The sequence below is a fragment of the Chionomys nivalis genome, chromosome 8, assembly GCF_950005125.1.
Source record: "Chionomys nivalis chromosome 8, mChiNiv1.1, whole genome shotgun sequence".
NCBI lineage: Eukaryota > Metazoa > Chordata > Mammalia > Rodentia > Cricetidae > Chionomys > Chionomys nivalis.
This window is the reverse complement of record NC_080093.1, coordinates 33,043,607-33,063,305: the sequence shown is the minus strand read 5'-3', so window position 1 is coordinate 33,063,305 and position 19,699 is coordinate 33,043,607. Positions and strand designations below refer to the sequence as shown.

Sequence of the window (19,699 nt, the reverse complement as noted above, 5' to 3'; positions counted from 1 at the left end):
TAAAGGCTTGTTTAAAACATTTATGAACTTGGAGACCTTCTCTTAGCTGTGCATATTTGTAGGAGGAAATCTAACCAAAACAAGAGTAGGAAATGAAACTGTTACAGAATTCTGTTTCTGAAGAACTGTCTGGTTGTTTCTCAAGCTACACCATTCAGTATCTGCTTTTCTTTTTGCATCTCTTTTTTAAGATGTTACAAGAGCGTCAAAATCAGCCAGGCCAAGAGGTCCTGGAACCCCGCGGTGTTTAAATGGCCTGGGGAGGAGGGGTCTCTTCTGGCCTGGGAGTCTGGAGAGCTGGCTGGTTCTCAGCCCTGGGAATTTGTGTTTGTCTCTGCAGAGTCTGAATTCTGCGTCTGGGTCAAATGCGAAGACTCATTTTCTCCCCAGCCTCCCTCCCAGCAGAATTTTCCTATGGAAGTAGCTGTATAAAAGACTGACCATCCACTTCAGTGGAGTGTTATGCCTTTGAATTTATTTAAACACGTATTATCTGCTACCACCCATATCCCTCCCCACCCCCCGTCACCAAATAAACACTCCAGTTTGAGGGGCATGTGGGAATAAATGGGCTTAAAGCAGGGAGTGTCTGTATCTACATTTAAGGTGAATCTGGAGGCTCACTGCCACAGAACTGCATCCCCAGTCTGTGAGCAGAGCCTCTTCATCTAGAGTCAGCCCATAACTTTGAATATCTTTATGGTTGGGCTTTTTATTTTGTTAATGGTGTATAACTTTATGTGATTGTCCAAAATGATAGCTAAACGAGATCTGGTGATGGTCCGTGCCTATAATCACAATACTTCAGAGGTAGAGGCAAGAGGATCAGAGGTTCCGCTTGTAAGGAGTAGTGGGCTAACCTGCTATATATGAGACCCTGTATTGAAAAAGAGAAAGAAATTATTCCTGCTGGGCATGTTCTACTGGGCCCACACCTTTAATCCCAGCAGTCAGAGGCTGAGACAGGTGGATCTCTGAGTTCAGGATAGCCTGATTTTTATAGTGAATTCCAGGCTAGCCAGAAGGGAAAATGTGAGACCCCCATCTTTTTTTCTCTTCTTTTCTTTCATTTTTTAAGAGCTGGTTGAGCTGGAGAGGTGGCTTTACAATTAAAGGCTAGGGCTCACAACTAAATCAGGGCTAGGGAGGTGATTCAGTGGGTAAGAGTATTTACCGTTCTTGCAGAGGATCTAAGTTCAGTTCCTGGCACCCACATGGTGGCTCACAACCATCCGTAACTCCAGTTCCAGGGCATCCAACACCCTCTTCTGTCCTCTACATCAGATGTGCACATATACGCAAAATACTCACATAAAATAAAAATAAGTGGGCTGGACGGTGGTGGTGCACACCTTTAATACCAGCACTCAGGAGGCAGAGACAGGCGGATCACTCTGAGTTTGAGGCCAGCCTGGTCTACAGAGTGAGTTCTAAGACAGCCAGGGCTGTTACACAGAGAAACCCTGTCTCTCGGTGTGTGTCTGTGTGCATACCTTTTTTTAAGTGACCCCTGAAAGATTAAAATTGTAGGCCCAGGTCACTTGACTGTTTGTTAATGATCTTGGGGAAGGGCATTCATCTGTGAAGGAAAGGTCTTCAGAGGATTTAACTCCGTCCTCTCCCTTGGCAGCCCTTCAGTTGATACTTGTTTGAAAATTCTGCTCTCCTGAACTTGATCTTCCTAATTGGTTATTAGCGAACTGCAGAAGTGTTCTGGGAGAAGATGTTGGATCACTTGTCACTTATTCTGACTGGATCCCGAAGCCTATAGCTGATGTCAGGCTACAGGCAGTTGGTGATTTTCAAGAAACATAAATGGCTTGAATTCATGGTGTCTGCAGGAATGGCAGACACGGTCACTTTCACCGTGTCTTTTCCTGAGCAGAGTCACTCATACTTCAATAAAAATGTTTAGACTCTGTAAAGGCCCCCCCCCCCATCTATTCATGTTGATCAGTAGCTGTACATTAAATGTCAGCGGTATCCATAATAAAACCGTGCGGTACTGCAGACATAGCTATATAGATGTGCCGTGAATAACTGGCCCACTATTTGGGAAGCCAAGACGCGTGTGGCCGAAATGTGAGTGGTCACCATGGAGATAACTTAGGCAAGTAGAGAGTGCTCAGGGTTCAGCTGTGGTCAAGGCCACCAAGGTCTGGGGAAGAGCCGAGGACCTTGGCTTCTCTGGGAGGAGCCTGCCCAGGGCACGTTTTAACTCAGCCTTAGTTAAGACAGCCTGTCAGCCTGGGATTTCTGGGTCAAGTCATGGGAGGGTATATAATTAAATGTGGGTGGGGTTGCGATGAAAAAGAATTTGATTCTTAATCCACTCTGCGTTGTAGCTTCTGAGCATCCACTTCTGGTGGACACTCAGCACCCGTTTGAACTGTTCTCAGGAGAATAACACAATGGTGCTAGAAATGATTGAGGGGCACGTGGCTCTGTCCTGACGCAGCTCTGGGGCTCCTCTGGTTGGAAGTCACTGTTTGTATTGCTGAGTGCTTGCCTCCTCCACTTGGGGCAGAATTCCAAGAGGGAAGGTCCTGCTCCTCCATCTAGGCCACACATTGTCCGCCCAAAAGGATCTCTGTCAAAAATAGAATCTCTGCTTCCTCATCCTTGAGCCAGTGTGTACACCCAAAGGGCAGGCCCCTGCTTGTGCCCACCCTCACCCCAGGAGATTCAGTTACACAGTTACATTTTAGGGGAAACACCTAAAGGCATGGACAGCCTCCATTGTGAGTCAGAAATTATGGTTCTGCTCATTCTTGACAGGGAAGCTAAATGGTCTTTAAAAACCCATTCAGAATACTAAGACTTGGGCACTGCAGCTGTTATTTAGGCCGCCATACTGTTTGGAGCTGCGTTTTCTCAAAGCAGCTGGAAAAATAAATAAAAATTTGGATTTGCTTGCCAGAGTAGTGTAGGTATCTGTGAACAAAACTTTCAAAGTTCATCTTAGTAAATTTTCAAAAGCCAGAAAGAAATGTCACAGAGGAATTGGAGGGAGGGGAGCCCTGTAAAAGTCCCCTATTTTTCATGGAATTATTTTTCTTCCTTAATATTTTGTTTCTAATGGTCCTAAAGTTGGGAATACTACAAAATAAAATTTACATTACTTTTTTAAAAATATAGTTTGCCTATTAAGATTGTCTACATATTAAATCCTGTGTGCACTTTAAAATTAGAATTAGTGCATTGAATGAATGCTTTCCACTCTCCAGAACAGTAAGATTCTGTCACTCACCATCTTTCAGTCGTCACTAACCTGGCCAAGGCCTAAAATGCAGCTCATGTTTTATTAGTATCTGTGGCCACTTTAAATGAGCTGGCGGCCAAAGCCATCTCGCAGCCGCCCGCTCCTCCCGTCTTTTCGCTGACTATGCCTGTAGGAACCGTTACCACCCAGAGGTGTCTGAAACATCTGCGCTCTAGGGCTAGGACTCTGGAGGGTGTTTTATCGCTACCTTGCGTTTTGCTTTTGTTTGGGCGGCGTGTCGTCTTCACTCTGGACTTCCACCATTGGTGGTCCAGGCCTGTTCACTAAACCACCAGTTATTTCTAAGACTCCAGACACATCTCAGTTGATGAGTTGAGGCTAAGGAGGCATGCACTCTTGGTTTTCAGCTCTCAAGCTGCAGTTTAGTTTAATTTTCGTAGTTCTCGATCTTGGCTGAGGGGGAAAATCACGGGGAAAGGATAAAAAAAATACCGATTCCACACTGGGCATCGTGGCGCACACCTTTAAAGCAAGTCCTGAAACGACAGAGGCAGGATGCTCTCTGATGCCAGCTGGTCTACATTCTAGGCCAGGAAGAGCTACGTTATGTAGTAAGATTCTGTCTTGAAATAATGATGATGGTGATTGCCGAGCCCACCAGCACATAGCCCTTTTCTGTGCTGTTGAAAGTTCCATTCCCCTCATATACATGATTTCCAACCACGACCAATGTGAAAATCTTCTCAATGGACTTTATTGGCCACTCCGGTTTTCCCTGTTCATCCCCACTCTTCCTCTTCCTTCTTGCCTGTGACAGTCCTTGGTCAGAGCTTTGTGCCGGGGCAGTGCCACTTTATGTGATGCCCGTGCCTATAGTAAGGGCCTTGCCAAGCTCAGGGAGTCACGTCCAGGCCGTTCAAGTCCAGCCAGTTTGAACACCACCCAGAACAGATTTTCCAGCAATACAGGTAGGAGTTTTCCCTGACATGACTAGTAAGGACTCGTTTGGTGCCGGTGACCTTGCAGTACCTGTTGGCCTCAGGCAGCATCTCTGACCTCCAGGTAAGTTGCACAGATGTTTAATGAAGGACATCTGTTGTCCAGCACCATTCTAAACTTTGCAGAGGACACCAGATACAGATGCAGCAAAAGGGGCTTCAAGGAGCCTGCCCGCCCAGGAGGGAATGCCAAGGGCTGAGAATCCGGGGTGGGGAGTGTTTGGTTTGCACAGAGCAGTGATAAAGAGAGCCTTCTGGAATGGTGTCTAGAAAAACAGAATTAAAAGAATAGGATTTAGGCTGCATCTTGTAAAGAACGTGGACAGCACGGACCATGAAAGTGGCAGCGTGCCAGGCTGGGGAACAGCTTGCTGAGAGAAGACTCCGTGCTGTGGTCACAACACCACATGGAATCTGAAAAGACTGCATAGAATTCTCTTGTGCGAGTGCCCGCTAGCCCAGCACTGGTTTCTTACATAGACTGTGGTTCCTGCACCAGTGTGCAGGAAGGGAGCCACAGTAGAAAAGTGAGATGCTCTGTGGCTCAGATGACAAGCCTTGGTGGGCCAACGTTCTGCTGACCAGGGCAAAGCTTAGCAATCATCGAAGGCCTTGGAGGTCTGAGTCTGGGTGGTGTAAATAAGCAGTATAATGTGTTCAAAGGGGAGCACAAGAAGGAGAGTCGTGAGACCTGGATTTTTTTTTTTAAGTATTTACTTTTTTGCATTAGTGTTGTGCACCTGCATTTATGTTTGTGTGAGGGTGTCAGACCCCTGGAACTGTTTACAGACATTGTGAACTCCCATGTGGGTGCTGGAACTTGAACTCCAGTTCCTCCGGAAGAACAGCCAGTGCTCTTAACCACTGAGCAATCTCTCCAGCTCCGTGAGAACTGTTTTCAGTGCACTGTGCTGTCCTAGTACCCCATTCCCACGTTCTTCTCTTTCTGAACAGGAAATCACTGTAAGTGTGGAGGCCTTCGGTCGGGAGGACTGGTAAATGTGCCAATGGCCCAGCCTGAGCAAGAGACAGGAATGGCGGAAGGGAAGCTCGTCAGAGGCCGAGACCAATTCCCCACTCAGGGAAATACTCTGCCTCCAGTGAACCTGACAGATGACCAGATAGCCACCGGCCTCTATGGTAAGTCTCCGCAGCTTGGCATTGGGATTCTAGGCAGCACTGCCGGCATTTCAGCTGATCTGTATGTCGACCCGGGAGACAGGTTATATATTTGGCAGCTGGGATACCTGGAGTATCTTTATCAGATAGCATGCTCTGCAGTCTTAGCAGCAAACTATGCGCTGTACAAATAGCCTTCCGTTCTCTCACATGCTAGCCTGCATGTCCTCCCCACCCCCAGCTTATCTTAGCTGAAGAGTACCAATATCCCTACCTAGGTGCCCAGGGTGAAATGAGACACGACGTCACTTTATAAACATTACAGTTTGGTATAAATGCCCCTTATCACCAGTTTGTAATGTCTGGGCACACTGATAGATTTTTTCTCCCCCGTTTTAAAAACACATTATTAATAGAACGAATGCTGAATTATTTCCTCTGTTTGCACATACTTCCCTGGTGGTCTCGTGAAAGTTTCTTGCCCAAGCACACTAAGATCCACATTCACAAGCACGAGGAAGGATGCCCACTCGGTTTAACTTGCATGATTTCCGTAAATTTTCATCACTTCGGTTCACTCTTCTTTACAGTCTGTCCAAATAATGAAAATACACTGAAGTCCATCATGAAGAAGAGCGATGGGAATAAAGATCCAAATGGCGGCGCCAAAAAGAACCTCCAGTTCATTGGCATCAACGGCGGGTAAGGCGAGTTGGTGGTGACGGAGTGCAGACACCTGTCTCTTTAAGTCACTGTCCAGGTGCTGTTCTGGGATGCTGCTACACGTTGATGATAGAAGAATCCTTCCTCAGAAAGGTGCTCCCGGGCTTTTCTTCCTCTCTCCTCTTGCTGTTCTTAAGGATATGTTCCTCTTCCAAGGGTACCCACTGAAACTGGGAAACTGACTTCTCTCCTCTGACCTGGAAAAAAAAAAACATCTTCAGCAAAACTCCAGTAGGGCTTCTGCTCTTCTTTGGACAGTTGCGCTTGTACATGTTAGAATACAGGAGGGAACCGGAAGAGGCTGGCGGCATTGATCCAGGGCCCAGTGACAGACATCCCCTTCTCCAGAATGGATTGCTTTTAACTTAGCTCTCTATGTTCATGAGCAAAACTTTAGGGCATTTCAACTGAGGAGTGGTAAACCCGGCCCTCACTCGGGTTCCTTGCTTTCTACATAGAATACCTAGTATTACTAGCCCAGGTGGTTGAGCCTGTTTGTCCTCCTGCAGCTGAATCAAAGCAATTAGTCAATTGCTCAATAAGAAGGCAACAGTGCGCGGTGGGTATTTAGGCTACCAGGAGAGGCCTAACATGATGGTGCACGTTTAACAAATATCCAGCCTTACTGAATGGTGTGGCCCAGAAGATTTCAAAGGCCATGCCCGAGAGGAACTATTGGTTGCTTGTATCATCTGTTCACCTTGACAGCGGGAGGAGGAAGGGGGCGGAAATAGGAAGGATGGAGGGAGAAGCAGCAACTGCAGATCTGGTTAAAGTCACTCTCCTCTCGATTTATTCTGAGCTAGTGGTGTCATGGCTTTTATTATTATTATTATTATTATTATTATTATTATTATTATTATTATTATTATTAAACCAAGTGGTATATGATACCAGGCGTCAACCGGGAGATAGCTGTCTGATGATGCCAGAACCCACTGTAAACCTACCAGGCCTTCAAATGTAGATCTGACTTTGAATTTCTGTGTGCAGGCTCTAAAGCACTTGGCTAGGTGTCTGCAGTCAGGCAGCGGCTTTCCCTCGGCAGGAATGTCTGTCACTGGGTCTTAATGGGGACACCGTGCATCTCCTGAAATCCCAATTGCCACCTAGGTATGAGACAACTTCAAGTGATGATTCCAGCTCAGATGGAAGCTCTTCTTCTGAGTCAGATGACGAGTGTGATACCATTGAGTACCCTCCTGAGGAAGAGGAGGAGGAAGAGGAGAAGGACGACACTCGGGGAATGGCGGAAGGGCACCATGCAGTTAATATTGAAGGTTTCAAGTCTGCCAGGGTGGAAGATGAAAGGCAGGTTCCAGAATGTGAACCTGAGAAGGTGGAAATCAGAGAGAGGTGTGGTACACTCCCCTCCCCTCCCCGATTCCTCCCACGCTTGGTGTACTTGGGTAATAGAATTAACTGGTTCAGGTCGTTTACATCTCTACCTGTGGGTTTAGCCTTATCTGTGTCTCGGAGGCATGCACATCTGGTTGGGGTACTGTTAAATATAAGTGCAGGGTATGGTCTCTCTCACATCTCTTAGCGTAGCAATGAGAATGGCTCAGTTAACCGTTCCTTTTTTTGCTGAAACTTTAACTCTTTGCTGTCTAATTTGGCATGTGGAACCACTGTCCACTATAACGGCCATTGTTTGAACACATCACCTTGAATACAAAGACATACCTGACATTTCTGATGGCCAGCACAATATTTAAGAGTTCAAATTTTTATCTTGATGCAAATGTCAGAATTGTTACAACGGGACCATTGTGTGTGTGTGCAGAATGGGAGTTCAGCCTCAACCAAAAACCTGTTGACTGGAAAGGTGATGGATGTCAGCCACATGTCTGTTTTGTTGCTGACCGGGTGGCAAGGAACACAACAATAGATATGGGACTGTCATAACTATCAGCTGAAGTAAAATCTCACATTCTGGTTGGCTAAAACATCCCCTGAGACGTGGGGTGAGTTTGTGACCCCATTAGCAAGTGCAGACTTTTGGCTTATAAAATGAGAAAAGATGGGAGCTTCGGTGTGGTTTTCGGGTCTATGAAGTACACATTGGCACATTTCAGCAAATATTCGCTCTGTTACATTTGTCAAAGAAGCTCACTGTCAACACAAGGTAAGTATTTCCAGAGGGTGTGTGATGTCTTCTGGGTTTCAAACAGCTTTATTGAGATTACCACATCATCTGATGTGGGACTTTGCGTATGTGTTGAACGAACACTTGAGTCACTAGATGTGGGTTCAAAATATTTTAAAAGCTGGGCGGTGGTGGCGCACGCCTTTAATCCCAGCACTTGGGAGGCAGAGGCAGGCGGATCTCTGTGAGTTCGAGGCCAGCCTGGTCTACAAGAGCTAGTTCCAGGACAGGAACCAAAAGCTACAGAGAAACCCTGTCTCGAAAATCAAAAAAAAAAAAAAAAAAAAAAAAAAAATTTTAAAAACAGAGTCTTACTGTGTAGTCCTGACTGGACTGGAACTCACCCTGTAGATCATGGCTGGCCTCAGACTCACAGAGATCTACTTGCCTCTGCCTCCTGAGTACTGAGATCAAAGGCATGTGTCATCACACCTGGCCAAGAAGAAGGATATTTTTAAGAACTTAGCATAAAAGGGATAAAAATTTCCAAATGCTATTTTATAATGTCCTAAAAGCCAAACTGATGTAGCTGGAAGTTACCCTTCTCCAAAGACCTTCACTGCGGAGGTACTGACTTTGTGTAGTGATGTGTCTGTCAATCACCAATGCCCAGAGACAGCTTCAGTCATCGCAATCCGTCTAGGCTGGCTCATGGCCCTGGCCTATTAAATGGTTGTGGACTTTCAGACAAAAATCACTTTTATTTTATGACAAGTCCTAAGTTTTCTGTCTTGTTTTTTTTCTCCCTATAGGTATGAATTAAGTGAAAAGATGTTGTCTGCATGCAACTTACTGAAAAATAACATAAATGATCCCAAAGCCTTGACCAGCAAAGATATGGTGAGTGTGGTGATAGGAACAGTCCCCCGGCTGCGCGGCATCACCCAGTGTACCTCGGTCGGGAACGTGGTAGCCTACTCCTGAGCTGTTGCAGGCGTGCTTCTCCCTGAGCTGCTCATTTCTAGCACAGCTAGCCGAGCATTGTACTGCCCAGCCCAGGGAACACACTGTTTCCCTGAGGCCCAGCTTCCGCTCTCCTTCACCCACCCTGTACTTTTGTTGGAGTGGAGGCATCTGGGAGGCCCATACTTAGCAATTGCAGACAATCTTCTTTCCCCCGTGTTCCGCTTCTACCCATAGAACCTTCTGGCCCAAAAGAGCATCATCCCAGAACTTTTCAAAAAGTAAGCCTAGTTTTTACAAGAAGCTTGTCTGGGCTGAGGTCAACATTCCTTTCCGTTAGGAAAGCGCCTGTTAGGTTCCCGTGGGGAATGCAGACGGCCACTATTTTTAAACAGAAAATGGACTGAACAGCTGGAGAGATGCAGAAGCAGGTAGCAGAGAGACTGTGATCCGCTCAGTGGTCAGGAGTAGCCCAACATAGGACACAGAGGGAGTGCTGTGCAGCGGCTGAGCTGGTGGGCTGCCGGGTGACTCACTCCTCTGCAGACAGCCTGGTCTGCAGCTGCTTGGCCTGGCCAGGCCTCTGATTGGCAGCTCCGTCTTCAGGGGATTGTGAAAATGTGGCTTCTTGCATTAATTTGATAATGACATAGATCTGAGTTGTCACATGTCAGCAGGTTCAGCTCCCTTGAGGCTGAGTCGTGCGAGTCCGCATCTGCTGCTCAGGTGACTTACAAGGCTCTTGGGATTCTGGAACTCTGAAAGCAAAATGAGAGCTAAGAAGTCATCTAATCCTAGAAACATAGGTGGGATGCTGTGGGCCTGTCACGTTACGTTAAAAGTTGGCAGTGGCTGTCACAGACTTGGACACCAGTACACAGGAACATGTGCCTGTCAGACCCCTCTTGCCAAACCTAGCCCCTGGATCTGGGGCCCTGGGAGATGCAGCCCTTGGGCCTGAGAGATGGCTCAGTGGATAAAGGTGCTTGCTGTCAACCTGATGACCTGAGTTTGAGTCTCAGGGCCCACACTGTGGATTAAGACAACCAATATCTGCAGGTTGTCCTGTGACCTCCATATGCGCTTGTGATGTGTATTTTACACGTGCACGCATGCACACACACACAAAATAATAAATATATAAAAATATTTTAAGTATCTATAGCATACCAGCTACCAAGTCAGACTGATAGTGCTAAGATCAGTTCATTCCAGCTTGCTCTTTGAGACAGGCCCTCACACCGTAGCTCAGGTTGGCCTGGAACTCGCTGTGTAGCCTAGGCTAATCTCGTCTCCCAGCCTAGTGCAGTGGGAGAGCTGGAGTTACTCACTCTGGCTCAGGAAGCAACTTAGTTGTAGGTGGGCTTGCAAGTTCGCTTGCAAGTCTAGTTAGTTCAGTAAACACAAACAGCTCAAAAGTCAAGCCAGGCCTAATAGACGCTATAAAAATGAAGTTTTTGCTTGTTTTCTTTTGTTTTTTTTAAGACATGGGAACTAAGATGTAGGATGGGGAAGATCCCCAGGGTCATTTGTTCATAAATAGCAGGATTCAGAACTGAACCATGGGGTTCTGGCTCTAAACCCATTTGCACATTGCTTTGACCTCTGTCCTCGTGATGACAGTGGACAAACGAGAAGAGAAGTTCAGGTTTGCTGTCTGGAGCTGCTCTTGAGATGCTGTGTTTCACTAGCACTTGAGAGCTGACGCTGACTGCATACACTTTGACTATAAAAGGCCTGGCTGCTTGGGCTAGAGAGAGCTATAAATAAAACTGACAGCAACTTGGTGTTTTGGCAGAGGTTCTGTCTGAACACCCTCCAGCATGAGTGGTTCCGCGTGTCCAGTCAGAAGTCCGCTGTGCCGGCCATGGTGGGTGACTACATCGCCGCCTTCGATGCCATCTCCCCGGAGGTCCTCCGATACATCATCAACATGGCCGACGGCAATGGGAACACTGCCCTCCACTACAGTGTGTCCCACTCCAACTTCCAGATCGTCAAGCTGCTTCTGGATGCAGGTACGGAGGCTGCCCTGATGCTCCCCTAGGAACACTCAGGTTGTGACTTGTCTGCACGAAGCCCGTTGACCCGTGCCTGAGTTTGTTGACCATCCTTAAGTCTGTTCATTGCTTTTCCACATAACATGGCAAGAACACTGTTCTTGAGTCATGGGTGGGAGGCTTCAAGTACACCAAGCCCGGACAATAAGAAACTGAATCTGGGTCTATTTTGAAAGGGGGCTTTGAAGGTATTCTCACTGCAGGTCGGCTGTCTTCAAATGAGGTGGACCTTGCTAGTAAACATACTCCCATTAGCTCCTTCATGAATCATGCAGGCTTGGCTCACGGGCCCAGACTCACAGCATTGGTGTCTGCAGCCACTTTGTCCTTGTACACCAGCCTCATGTGGCCCTACAGAAGTGAGTGGCTGCTCAGGATAGCAACTAGCAAAGCCACAATAGAGTCATGAATGTCCCTGCCCAACTACAGCGCTCCTGAAGAGTTGCAGATAGCAGAGGCGGTGTTTCCCATTACCGCTGACCATGGTAATGGCACTGGGGAGAACGTGCCATCCCAGAAGACAGCCTTGGGTCACGCCATACATGAGACGAGAGGGCAGTTCAGAAGAAACCTCTTGAGAAATTGAGCCTTCAGCAGTGCGCTTAAGTGGGGGAGCCCCCAAATCACCTCCATTATCAAAACAGTACATTTGATATGCCACTAACACAGAATGTACAGTAACTCCGTCCAGTTAGGACATGTTGACACCTGATTTCTATAATGAGATCATCCAATTTCCTTTATTGTCCTCTGATGTAATGGCCTGATAGCCTTTACTCCTTGGAGTTGTTAATACAGAGGGAAAAAAATAATTCCAAGCACGCCTATCATTTATTACTATCTTCAGTTTCTTTCTTTTCTTGGTGAAGGGTGTGGTGTTGGAGCTATCTGTGGCCTTCTGCATGCTGGACAAGCACTCCGCAGTGAGCTACCTCCCAGGACTGCATGTGCCCACGTTAGGGGGTGCCTGCTTCCGTCTGGTGACGGGAAGAAGTTACAGGCCTCCTTCAGCTGGGGATATGTGGAGAATACCCCAGAACACGACTTCAGCATTACTCTTGAAATGAATGGTTTTTCTGCCCTCCGAGCTTTAGAATCGATATCTTGGCAAACTGAATTGATCCCGTTGTTAGGTGATTTTAATTAATCACTTCATTTACTCTATTTTTATTGCTTCCTATTTTGAGTAGATTTTTGGCTCCGTATAATGTAGCTCTGGGTGCTTCAGCATGGAAGGACTGATGAGCTCAGATTCCGAGGACCTTGGGTACATGTGTGTACCCACTTTGCTACCAACAGTCTTTGCTTCTTATACATAAATCCTTCCGTACATCCCATTGTGTTACTATGTTATGGAGTAGGTGGGGTCCCAAGCAGTTTTCTCCTTGTCCCATCTTAAGTGTTTAACTTGATACCTGCTCAGTGTAAAAGCTACTTTCCATTGCTCTTCATCCTGGCTTGTCATTAAAGCCCCGGAATGCTTTTTGAGACTTCCAGAAGAGGAAAGCTGTAGCCCATGGGGTCTGGTAGTCTTTGGCAGTCTCTTAGAGGACTTTTTGCATTAGTATTGATCTTACACCGCAAGCACTGAGAGCTAGAAGCCATGTGGTTGAGTTTCTGAACATGCGCCTGTCTAGATCCCTCATGGTACTTATGCTCCAGAGTAAGCACACTTAGAGCCTGCTCGTGCTGCGCCAAGCTTTCACACCGTAATCACCAGTCACATGCAGGGCACACTGTAATCACTTCCCATCGTCTCTGCTGCTGCCAGCCCGCTGAGACGGGACATAGAAACAATCGTCTCATTCTTAGTCATTTTCGTTCCCAGAGCCCTTTCCACGGGGCTCTCCCCGAACACTTGCTGCTCTATATGGGTCTCCCTAAGGACATTTCTGTCTTGCAGACGTGTGTAACGTAGATCACCAGAACAAGGCGGGGTACACGCCTATCATGCTGGCGGCACTCGCCGCTGTGGAGGCAGAGAAGGACATGCAGGTTGTAGAAGAACTCTTCGGCTGTGGGGACGTGAACGCCAAGGCCAGTCAGGTTAGTGTCTTGTTTACTGGGCTCACCGTCACTGCCCTGACCAGTGGGTGATGTGACCAGGTGGACAGAGCCGCGCTGGTGGCACACAGGCTGCTGCAGTCCATGTCCTGACCAGCACACCCATCCCACACAAGTTCAGTCCCACATTGCAAATCTCTCCTTATTTTGTCCGGTCTCCCAGGCGGCTTGCAGGGAAATTGCAAATAAACTTGCACAAAAAGGACCCTACCTGTATAGACTCCGCACCATACACTCATTGCCTCCTGGCTCCAGCTGCCTTGCCATCTTGGCTTTATGTGAGACCCAGAGCTCTAAGCCTGAGCATGTTACACAACTTGACCTTAATCCTCTTTGGAACTATTTACCTTGCTACACTGAGACATCCTCAGAGTTCTAGTGAAGACCCGACTCCTCCCTGTATGCTCTTCCTTAGCTCATTGCTCCAGTGCCTTTGTGTGCCATCTGCTCTGCCCCTCCACCAGCCTTCCTGCTCAGTCTGTACTTCCGCCTCTAACCCGCATTTCTTTCACAGGCAGGACAGACGGCCCTCATGCTGGCCGTCAGTCATGGGCGAATAGACATGGTGAAGGGTCTGCTGGCCTGTGGGGCCGATGTCAATATCCAGGACGACGAGGGCTCCACTGCCCTGATGTGTGCCAGTGAACATGGGCATGTGGAGATCGTCAAGTTGTTGCTGGCCCAGCCAGGATGCAATAGCCAACTGGAGGACAATGTGAGTCCCACTGGGCCTCGAGCCAGGGGCGGGCGGGCGTGGGCCCCCTTTCCTGCTCCTTGGGGACTGGTGTTGGCTTCCAGGCCTCTTCCTTTTATAGCCCAACTGAGCAGCATTTACCGTGTATAGTCTGACCCTGCATTAGCCAAGAGCAAAAATAAATAAATGGACCTCACCCTCGAGTTCATAAAAGGAAGAAGGTGAGAACCAGTGTCCCCTATGGGAGTGAATAGATGGGCCCCACAAGATCACACTCAGTGGAAGCGGGTGTGTGAGTAGTCTGTCGGTAGACACTTGGGTTTTCTTCCCCGGATGGACCACTTAGGCATGCACATGCATTGTCATGGCTGGGCTAAGTGGCCTTTCAACGTGACTGTTCTGTGACACACAAGCCAGGAAGTCCACGAGCTCTCTGGCTGTTCTGAGCACATTTTCCCCCTTCTGCTTGGTCTGTTTCCATGATCACAAATGACCCTCCCCCCTCAGCTCCCAGGCTGTCCCACTCCAAGATAAACCTTGCACAAGAACCTTCTGAGGCAAGAGGACAAGCCAGAGAGACCATGCACTCCCAGGCAGAAAGCACAGGACTGGCACTTGGGCTGAGAACCCAGTCCGGGTTCATGGAGGTCAGGCCCGGCTGAACCTGGTTTTGAAAGTTTCTCTCTGCAGAACACAGGTTCAAACCAGAGTTTTCTTCAGTTCAAAACACCGTAAAGTTAGAGGAAAGATATCCTCCTTTGCCATAAATTTCGAATCCTGGGCTCACTCCAACAAGCCAAGCAGGAGAGATCGTCACCGGGTAGAAGGGCAACCCCCGCCTGCCTCCAGGGAACATACAGTTCCCTTCACTTCCTCAGGGAGAGAGAGTTTGCAGCTTGCCTCTCCCCACCACAGTCTCCTTTGCATGTGTTTGGGAGTTTGTTCAGTTGCTTTCTTTCGGAAAAGTTGTCTCTTTGTAATAAGAACCTGTAGCATTATGGAGACTTCAGAAATCCTGGCTAACCGGCTGATTATCCACTTCCTTATCCGTATACAAGTAGGCCTACGTCCACCTGACCCCTGGACTCACAGTGTGGGAGGGCAGGGTGCCTAATATTCAACATGGGAATCATTTCCCATTGCTATGAGCAAAGGAGAGTCCTTACTTCAGAACCAGACAGGTTGTGTGTTTGTCCTTACTTCAGAACCAGAAAGTGGTATCCTTTGCCTTATTTCCTTCATATCCAGTTCATGCCCTGCAATTTCATAAAAACCAAACAATTAACAAAACAATGTTTCTTTCTCATATGCAATGCTTCCCCTGGTATTTCCAGAAGATACCATGCAAGCTGCCAGGGTAGAGCGCTTAAGTGTGTGTTGGGGTGTGGGGTGTGTGTGTGTGATCTCCAGCATTCAGTAGAGTGCTATAGGCTACAAGGTCACAGTCTCCTCATCCAGAGGCTAGACGGGTTTACACACACCCTTGTTCTTGCCGATCATTTGTGACTATAAGAAGACAGACTAAGGTTTCGGCACCTCCTGTTCATACTGCCCCTTCTGATGGGTGGGACAATCGGATAGGGGTTCTTCATGGACAGCCTTCAGTTTTTAAGGATCCCAGTGAACACGCATCTCTTGCCAGCCCTGATAGGCAAAACCGAATGATTCTCCTTGTGCTTGGCTTCTTATAGACAGAACCTAGTCTCACTCACCTTTGGGTCCTCAAGACCCAGCACGAAAGATCCAGAAACACTGCCTAAAGAACTGAACAGATGGCTAAATTTGGGGGACTTCATCAATTTTGTTACCTTCTGGCTGCTTGACATTTGGAAGACTCGACCTGACCTGTTGTTTCCATTTCCTCTTTAGGATGGCAGCAGCGCTCTCTCCATAGCCCTGGATGCTGGACACAAGGACATTGCTCTTCTCCTGTATGCCCACGTCAACTTCGCAAAAGCCCAGTCTCCGGTCAGTATCAGGCATTTGGCATTTACAAATAGAGTGGAATCCACCAACTGCCGGGCCCCCTTTCCTAGGGAATTGACAGACTACAAGTGTCTTATGTTAATTCTGAAAATGGGAGTTTTAGCCCAGAAGTTAAGTCTTCATCATTTCAACCCAATGCCAGGAAAGTTATCTTTGGGGGACAGCAGCTCCCATAAGCTCATGGCTGAGCTCATGGCTACATGTCACGGTGTTCCTGACACTGTTTCTAAAGCCTTCAGTAGGCTGTTCTTCATCTCAGAGTTCACTCAGAGTGGAAGACTGACTCTCCTGGACAGCTGGACAAGTCCTGCTAAGGCTGGCTAGCTTTAGAGCCGTGCCTGCAAGGGCAGACATCTGTCCCTCATTCTTAGCTAGAGAGTTCCTGGATCTGGCACACAGGTGGGCGTCTGCTGTGATAACCAGTGTGCTGAAGTCACTTATTAACTAACCTCCACTTCTTTTCGCTTTCCTGGTCTGTAGGGCACCCCTAGGCTTGGAAGGAAGACATCTCCTGGTCCTACTCACCGAGGTTCCTTTGACTGATCATGTAAAGATAGCCCTCCATGTGTGTGCCGCCACGAAGCTGCTAATTATTCCTTTTGGGGTGACAGATACTGAATGTATATGGACCATGCCGAGCTGACCGGCAAACAGAAATGTCAAGGAATAAGCCGAAGGCTGACCCTTTGGCAAGGAAAGCAGAGCTGGTGGGAAATGGCCAAGCCAGGTGAAGGCTGCCTCCCTAGCCTTCGGCTCTTGTAGGACTGGGACCCAGCTCTGTGGCTGCTGTATTGGCTCCGTTATTTGCAGTGGTGGGAAGCGGTAGTCTGGCTTGGCCAGGCCATTTCTACAATGTAAACAAGTGGCAGGTTTTCCATGACATTGTAGTTTTGTAATTTTCCACAAGTACTTATACTTACTAAATGTGGAGCCATTGGGAAGCCCTTCCAGTATTTCATTCCAGGATGCTTTTGTTCATTTCTCTTGTCTTTTAAAATAAGAAACTTGAGATGACTGTGATCATCAATGTCTTGGCCCCAGGCTGATCATGTCTCGCTGAAAAATAGAAAAGGGCTCTCAAACCATCCAAACTTACAAGAAATCTTTTCAGCTGGTGTATCTAGGTGGGTGTATTATATGGCTTTTTATATAAAAGACTTCTATATGAAATTGACATGGCATTTTCAACTTTTATATTCCACAATAGAGTCATAAAGAAACATGTAATGTTACATTTTTAACAGCTGCCCAACTGCGTCTATACCTGGTGATAAAGGTTGAATTAGGTTAGAGGGGTGGGTTCCAGATTGGCCTCTAGGGGAACATAGTGTCCTTCTCTGTGTATGTCCATCAGTCACATTTACTTTGGTCCTGATGTATTTAAATGTTTGAAGTGCCTTAGACTCTTGCCATATTTTCAAAATAAAATTTCATTAAGCTCTTTGGTTTGTCCCTGCTTCATCACTGACAGCTGTCTGCCTGGTTCTGATGGCTTACAGCATTCACCACAAATGCTGATGGATGGTTTGGCCTGGGAGAGCAAGAGCATGCTCTGCTGGTCTCGGGCTCCAAGGGGGGGCAGGTCTTCCGAGGGGGCTTGAGCTTGTGACGTAGGTTCCACATCCCCAGATTGCATGTCACAACACTGAGATTTAAGACCTTGTTATACATGCCTCTATGAGCCAGGCAACCTCCGGGGAGCCCCTGAGTTGATTCTTCCGGTTGCATTAATGCTAGTCCTGAACTAACTTGGGAATACAACTACCAGTGACTAGCTAAAAGGGGTCAGGAAGCTAGGCAGGCTTTTCTTTAGGTTTTGGTATGCTAGAGAAACTGCTGGAGTTAGGGAAGAAGTACTGGGGATAGATTCAGGTCGGCCTGGGCCCTCTGGGACAGAAATCTGTCCTCATCTGTGAACTGTAAAAGTGAGGTCACCGAGGCTGGGACTCCCAAACTGCTCACTTTCCTCCCAAACAGATTTGCAAGCTCTGGGATTCCGACTAAGTTTTGGCTCAGGAAGTTATTAAAGCTTAAGTCCTGTGGACCAGAAATGGGTACAATAAATTCATATGGAAGAGCAAGGGGCCTGTGAAGGGAGGTGATTTGGGGCTTTGTCTGTCCCTTAGTAGCCAAAAAAGCCTTTTGAGCAAAGAGCTGTTTCCCTGGAGGTTCATGATCCTGGGGATTTTGTTTACTGAAAGGTAAAAAGCATTAATACTGTAAATGTGGGGCCAGGGTAAGGGGGCTAGTGCAGTGGTCTTTACCTGACATGCCCAAGGCTCTGGGTTCAATCCTCAGCACTGATGACAAAAAAAAACAAAAACAAAAACAAAAAACTAAACATTGTAAATGAGAAAAATGAAATGAACCCCTGTGCGCTGATAAAAACAAGTACCTATTTTATCTTTGAGTAAAGTCTTATACACTGTGTATTTAACCTCTGGGTAGTGCAGACTGGCCCGCGTCATGTTTGCTCTCTTAATAATGGGCACCTCGAATGCCTTTTATCTTCTGATCTCCGCACACTGTATACACAAGCCGGATTACCCCATTGGTGAAGCTGTGGTTTGTGAAAGCACAACCTTGTTAAGGAACTGAAAGCAGGCTTGAGCCAGGTCCCTAAAGCAGGGACAGCCTACGGGAGTGGACAGCCAGCTTTATCTTCTCATCCAGTAAGAGAAGACCAGACCTTCAGGTATTGCCAATTTCCTAGAAACCTTTGCCCTGGCAATTCCAGCGGAAGGCTAGAATTTGCCCTAAGACTACAGGACAAACACAGCGGGAACTCTGAGACCCTGGTATCGCGAAGGTGACACAGCGGGAACTCTGAGACCCTGGTATCGCGAAGGTGACACTGGCAGCGAGTCCAGCCACTGTTAGGACATGGGATAGCTAAATTTCTAATCACTTCTGGAGAAATCTGTCCTGAACACACTACTGACTTGAGTGCCCAAATACAAAAAAGTGTTGAGTACTGACATCCTGTTAGACATCAGTAGTCTAAGAGCAGGTTTTGTTTGTTTTTTAATTTTGTGTGCATTGGTAGGTGTAACACAATCAATAAAAACCCGGAGACAGAAACTGAGGTTCAACCTGAAGGTCAGAAAAGCAAAACAGCCAGCCACTGGCTTTTACCTCTACCTCAGTCCAAAATGATGATCCTGCCTCCAGGAATCTCAGAATAAGACTGAGTGAAAGCTGTCTCCTCCCATCTTATATTCCTCTCGAGTACTGAGATTAAAGGCATGCACCACTACCTCCTTGTTTCTATGGCAAACTAATGTAGCAACTGGGATTAAAGGTGTGTGTCACCACTGCCTGGTCTGTAAGGCTAATCACTGTGGCTGTTTTACTCTCTGAACTTCAGGCAAGCTTTATTTATTAAAATACAAATGAAATATCACTACATTTCCCCTTTTTGTCTAATATTTAAAAGAGGGAAGGCTATCACTGATAGGAAAAAACATACACAATAAGTACAATGACTATATACAATATATACAGGCAATAGGATCATTAACAATGTCTAGTCCATTTGCATTTGACAAATTTAGAGAAAATACTCCTTAACTATCCTATCTTGGTGAGTCCAAAGTCTTGCACCTAATTTACTTTTTATCATAACTTGCTTTCTGTATCTGGTAAACTATAACTATCTAATCTTCAACTCTCTTAGAGACCCAAAAAGGAAATAATATTAACTGAGTAAGCAGGAAGTGCCAGCAAGCATCTTCCAAAAATGACAGAAACAGCTGGCTGCCTAGACAGGCACCCAAAAGT

General features: G+C 47.0%; 1 protein-coding gene across 4 annotated transcripts in view; it reads left to right on the top strand.

Annotated features, from left to right (window-relative positions):
- Nucleotides 1–17,355, top strand: part of Kank1 (KN motif and ankyrin repeat domains 1) — a 194,041-nt gene extending 176,686 nt beyond the window's left edge. For 3 of the 4 annotated variants that reach the window (XM_057777958.1, XM_057777957.1, XM_057777956.1), the window contains 9 exons: nt 5,176–5,361; nt 5,931–6,042; nt 7,177–7,419; nt 8,965–9,052; nt 10,914–11,133; nt 13,079–13,221; nt 13,754–13,954; nt 15,803–15,901; nt 16,400–17,355. In XM_057777958.1, coding sequence (XP_057633941.1) covers nt 5,176–5,361; nt 5,931–6,042; nt 7,177–7,419; nt 8,965–9,052; nt 10,914–11,133; nt 13,079–13,221; nt 13,754–13,954; nt 15,803–15,901; nt 16,400–16,462 — 1,355 coding nt within the window. In that variant the 3' untranslated portion in view covers nt 16,463–17,355. The remainder of the gene's footprint in view (nt 1–5,175; nt 5,362–5,930; nt 6,043–7,176; nt 7,420–8,964; nt 9,053–10,913; nt 11,134–13,078; nt 13,222–13,753; nt 13,955–15,802; nt 15,902–16,399) is intronic. The other variant, XM_057777959.1, reaches the window with a different exon arrangement.
- Nucleotides 17,356–19,699: the final 2,344 nt, after the last annotated feature.